Source organism: Phaethon lepturus, unplaced genomic scaffold (assembly GCF_000687285.1).
Source record: "Phaethon lepturus isolate BGI_N335 unplaced genomic scaffold, ASM68728v1 scaffold35141, whole genome shotgun sequence".
Classification (NCBI taxonomy): Eukaryota; Metazoa; Chordata; class Aves; order Phaethontiformes; family Phaethontidae; genus Phaethon; species Phaethon lepturus.
Window position 1 is genome coordinate 3,993 of NW_010519119.1, and position 5,719 is coordinate 9,711.

General features: G+C 52.5%; 1 protein-coding gene across 1 annotated transcript; it reads right to left on the reverse strand.

The window, feature by feature from the left end:
* Window positions 1-302: 302 nt before the first annotated feature.
* LOC104628382 (cyclic AMP-responsive element-binding protein 3-like) lies at window positions 303-4,334 on the reverse strand (the record flags this gene model as incomplete). The annotated part of the gene is given in 10 exon segments (XM_010296942.1): window positions 303-337; window positions 770-851; window positions 974-1,049; window positions 1,207-1,275; window positions 2,587-2,657; window positions 2,659-2,694; window positions 3,212-3,304; window positions 3,521-3,627; window positions 3,841-4,114; window positions 4,197-4,334. Coding segments are annotated over 10 exon segments (981 nt in total), but the record flags the coding sequence as incomplete, so codon positions are not given.
* Window positions 4,335-5,719: the final 1,385 nt, after the last annotated feature.

Below are 5,719 nucleotides of genomic sequence, written 5' to 3' on the forward strand. Positions count from 1 at the left end.
CGGGTAAAAGTTCCCCATGGGTGCACCCCCCCTTCCTGCCGCTCGGCTTTCCATGCCACCTGTGTGGGTGGCTGCAAAGTGTTGTTCGGGGCATGCTGCTCCTGAGGCTGGGGAGGGCTCAGCTCGGAGCCTGCAGCAGGCAGAAGGTTGGAGGATGAGTTGCTGTTGAAAGATCTGGGATCGAGGTTGCGTGGACTCTGCCCCTCCTCCAATGATTGACCGAGGCTGCCCGACAGTGAGGGGCCTGCAGGCTCTGGGCTGAGCCCGTCCAGAGCAGCATCCTCCTGCACGTCAGGTGTTACCTGGTTTGGGAGCTCACGGATTTGTCGCGACAGCACTGCAAGAGAGGTAGAGACAGGCCTGTCATTCCCAGGCTCTCGTCATCCTGCTCTGAGCACAGGCCACCGCAGAGCCCACCAGAGGAGAACAAACTGTTCAGCTAGGGCTGCCTCCTCCTGGGGGAGGCAAGGAGAGGACACTGCACAGAAGCCAGACACAAACACAGCTTGTGCTCCAAGAGGGACTGGATCCCTCCAGTTCTGGTGCTGCCCCTGGCCCAGGGCCTGGCCCCAAGGCAGGCCTCTGTGACAGGGCTGAGAAAAGAGTCCAGAGCTGGGACGAGACAGGAAAACCAAACCTAGTGGTCATGCCAGGCAAGGGGATGCTGGGCTGGAGGTGCCCCAGAATTCAGGCTGTCTCTGAGGAAGGTGCTTTGCCCTGGAGGGCAGCAGTTCACCTGGAGCCACACCTCAGCTCCCCTGGCACTCACCTCTGAGCCCCCACTGTGGCTCTCTGCTCACAAATGAGCAGATGCTGGAGGAGAAAATGAGGCAGAAGGACAGAATAATGGCCTGGAAACAGAAAGAAGCAAAGACCTCAGAGAAGGCATCACCAGCTGCAATACATGCCTCTCTCCCAAACTTGTAAGTACAGCAGAGGCACCTTCACAGATACTGGGGCTGAAGCCACTTACCACAATGAAGGTTTTTGCTCGAACAGTTTTGTTGGTGGACAAGGACTGCAGTGCCTGCAGCTGCTTGAGCAGTGACCTGCACGACAGCAGGCAATGCAGGTTAATTCAGAGGCTGAACAAAGAGCTGGACACTCCCCCCCTCCCCCTTCGCAGCCAGGAACAGATCACAATCCCAGGAAGAGGAACAGCCTTCCCTGCCGCATCTCCTGCCACGTCCAATAACAAGAACTCACATGTTCTCCTTCTGCAGCAGCTGCACCTCCTTCTCCAGGTCGTTGTTCTGAGCTGGGCGGGCTGCCACCCTGCCCCTGGCAATGGGAAAAAGAGGAAGGTTTTGTTAGTCAACAGCAGGGACTTCAGCAGAGTCTCTCCTCAGGTAACCAGCCACCTGCTCCAGAGAGTGACACCTCACACCAGGTTTGGGGACAGGTGAGCCCTGCCCAGTCCCACAGACTAATCCCTAAGGTTGCTTGCTCCTAGCTGCACACCAGCCCGGCACATCTGCAACATCAGGCTGTACTGCAAACTAGTGCAACCTGGAGAACACAGCGGACCTGGCAGGCCAGTACCTGGCTTGAACAGTGCAAGATCTGGGCCATCTCCAGGTGTAAGAGAGCTGAGCTGGCTATGCCCCAAGCTTCTGAGTTTCCTGAGGGGAGCTGCTGACCCACAGGGACAGCCTCACTTTCTGCCCAGGGTGGCAAGGCCCAGCTGGGTACCCCAGCTGCCGGTACCCCCTGCTCCCAACCCCTACCAATGTGCTTAGCACAACTAACACCATTTTATGAGGCAAGCATCCATTCCCTATGACAGGGCGGGTCACATTCATTGCCTTGCCTTCGTTATCAGGCCTTGACGGGCCTGTGCACCAAGTAGACAAACCAAACAGATCTCTCTTTCTCCTCACTACCAGCCTCAAGGTCCCTGGGCGCCCGGCTGGTTACTGCCTTCCTTACCAGCCTTGAAGGTCCCAGGCACCCGGCCAGCCTGGTGTTGTTGACCACCCCTCTCACAGAGCAGGGAAGTGTAACAGCGCACGGAACGCTGTCCATAACATCAAGCAGTTACCAAGTCCTACGGGGGAACTTGGACTAGAGCTGCTTGGACTGCTGATGGACAGTGAGATCCTGGACCCTCTTTGGCCCCACCATCGTCTGCTTCCTCCCAGGACTGAAGGAATGACTCATATTCATAGAATCATAGAATAGTTTGGGTTGGAAGGGACCTTTAAAGGTCATCTAGTCCAACCCCCCTGCAAATGACAGCTTCAGCTAGACCAGGTTGCTCAGAGCCCCATCCAACCTGACCTGGAACGTTGCCAGGGATGGAAATTTATGTAATTTTCAAGTCTAGATTATGGTCATTATTTTGAGGCAGCATACTAGGTATTAACATCAGACCCAATCTACTGAGGGTCCAGATGATTAGAAATTAAGTTGTATTACAAATTCTGTGTTATGTTGCTTATAGATTGTACTACATGGATTCAGTTTGCAGAAATCCTGTACCATTCTAATGGTACAGCGCCTTAGTGCTGTCATTATTCTGGCAAGGATCCCTAAAGGAACCCATCTGTCCCTTAAGTGTTGGGTGACACTGCTGGGTGCCCGTACCTGTTTTCCAGGCCACCCATGTAGATCTTATTCCCGTGATGATTATCCTGGGCTAAAACCTTGCGCCGAAAACTTCCGATCCACTTTCTTCAGAACCCGATCTTCATTCTGCAAGCATCATTTCTCATTAGCAGCAACACCAGGCTGTTAGCAATCTATCCCTCACGAACCCTGCATACATCTCAGTGCTCAGCCCATGTGCTTTTGTCCTCTGTCCCTCCCACACCACTGAATAAACTGCAGGAGCTGCAAGGCAAAGTCTGGCCTCCTGATGCAGCCAGCAGCTTCCCCAGTGTAGCAAAAGTGAGGCATACTTAAGTGAGATGAAAAACACGCAGCTCACAAGCCACTAGGCGAGCGGGAAAAAACAGGTTGGAGGTACTTGTGGTGTAACTGCCTCCTGCAAGCAGTCAGGTCTCATTGCTCTTCATATCTACCTGATTAGCAAAGCAGAGACTGCTGTGCACGTGGACACCTCCCAGGCCTCGAAAGGAGGAGAAGGACACCAAGCTCTGCCGCAAGCTGCCCTGATACACCATCCCTGTATTTTTGAATCCCTACCCTGGCTGACACATTTGAGTGGCCCAAGTTCATTTGGGAGTGAGAGGCTATAGCAAGGACTCACTTCAGTCAGCAGCACAGAGGTTGATAATGGAAAACCTTCTTTCTCCAGGAACTGCATCTCCTCCTCTGTCAGGAACAGCTCTGGCAAGTCGGACTAGAAAACAGACAAAAGATGCCCACTGAGAATGCAAAGTAAAGGGAGTCCACCCTAGGGCAGAGAGGACATGCAGAAAGCACACAGAAGTGGGATCAGCTCTCCCAAAACAGCACCATGCTTTCCGCAGAGATATCCCCCACAGGAGCTGAGCCAGGAGAGGAGGGGAGATGAAACCAGAAGCAAAGGCTGGGGCCCACACATGGCAGTCAGTACCTGTGTGTTGGCTCCAGGCACAAGATGGGGTCCAGCATCCACAGCAATGGGCAAACTGCATCTCTGTTCCAGTTCCTTGCTCCTTCCTTCCAAACCTGTCCGTGTCACTGGGGAAGGAAAGGAGAGTCAAGTGCTGGGCCTCAGTGAGGTAGCACCTGACCAGCCAGCTTTGAGTAGCATGAAATCACAGTTTTAGAGCAGCAGAAAGCCACTAAACTCATCTCTCTCCATCGCTGCCTGGCACCCACCTGAAAGAAAAACAGTGTGGGACTGCTTTTCTGCCTGTACCAGGACAGAAAGAGACCAAGCACATCACTTACCAAGGTCAATGGCAATGTCTCCTTCTTCTATGTCGGACCTCACACTTCTCAGCGCAGGACAATTCTGATGGACGGAATAGTTGTGATCAACCTGCACAACGTCTGAGCTCCATAGGCTGCTGGCAAAGTTAGTGCCAGGGCTATAGGCCTGATGCTGAACCTCAGAAACGCTGCTGTCACTCCCAGCAGGTAAATAACCCTGCGGCATGTCTGATTTGCCTTCAAAGGGCCTCAGAATGGAGCTGATGAAGTCATCCACCTCCTTGTCCAGGAGCTGTAGAGAAAAAGCTTTTACTCAGCAGGGAGCCAAACCTCCTGAACCACAACCCAGCAGCGACTCCTCCCAACACACTCACCTCAGCCTCTGGCAGGCTCCAGTCTTCCAGCAGACCATTCTCATCCTGTGGGATTTCAGGGCAGGGAACATCATCCTTCAGGAGGAAGTCAAGCAGGTCCTCATCTGACAAGGCAGGCAGCTCCTCTGGCCACAACATCTGAGCAGGACACCCAAAGTGAGCACAGTCACCGGGGGAAACACCAGCATTTGTTCAAGAGGTCCCTCAGCCCCTACAGACAAAGCCTCCCCATGCAATGGCAACAGCTGCCAGGGCTCTGCAGCAACAACCAGCCCATGAGTGCTTCCCCAATAAGACTATTACAGCCATACTGGTAGCCCTACCACACCAGTCTCCCCACCAGACTACTGGGACACAGCCACAGAAGCCATGCTGTACCCAGAACACAAAAGCTGCAGGAGAGAGAGGGAAAGTGGAAGGACCACAGACTTTCTGCCATGGAAAGCATGCAAGATCCTGCCATTCCACTGAAGCCCAAAGGTGCTGTACCCCTGGCGAGCAGCCAGCAGTGCTGGCCTCCTTTTGCAAGCCAATTATTAAAAGAAGTCATCGTTGTGGGGTTAAATAAAAGGGTTTTATTAATGATTAAATTATGATCAAATGGTAATTAATTGACAATTGAATGAAAATGAAACCGTAATCAAATGGTGGTTAAGTGATAATTGAACAGGTAACTGAACAGAAAACAGATAATTGAACAGTGATTTGAAAATTATTTAAGTGCTGATTTAAACAATAATTCAGGCAGCAGTCAAACACTCTACTTCTCACCACACTTCTAATAATTAAGCTATAGCTGGAGAGATGTATATATACATATATAGCTATAGATACAGCTATATATTAAAAAAAATGTTGCTAGCTTACAACATATTTTAGGTTGAGTGTAAAATGCTACTTACATCGCAGCAGATGTCAGATGCCGGATAAAGGGTCTCTCAGTCTCGAGGAGCAACCTTGAGAGGTATCCCTGCTCACAGGGGGAGATCTCTGTGCAGCCCACTGCTGTAGAGGGGAGCTGGATGGGCTCGGGATGGCGACAGGTATTTATAGTGTAAAGTGATGGACTCATAGTCAAACCCCTCCTCTGCGCAGTTGTGCAGCTGTGGCAGTTCTAGTTTTGTCTAGTCCCAGCTCGGGCTGGTGCTGTTATCTCCCGATAAGTCACAGCCTGGAGTCCTTGGTCCCTGAGAAGATGTGGCCTCGCACGGTTCTCACAGTTTGCACGGCAGGGCTGGCACTGGGCAGGCCTGCTCGTCGGTGATGCCCGAACCACAGTGCTGGTCACTCAGACGGAGCGGGGCATCTGTCACAACCCCCCATGAGCACTGTTAAGTTTTCACATCGTGCCAGCATGTATCACAGTCTGACCCTGCCTGCCCAACCCCCTCCCAAAACAAACAAACAAAAAACCAACCAAAACAAAAAAAAACCCAACCAAAAACAGAGGGCCAGGGCAGAGGCCAGCCCCAGGGCTGCTGTGCCAGCTGCCGGGGAGCAGGCATGAGGGGCTGCCCCGCCCG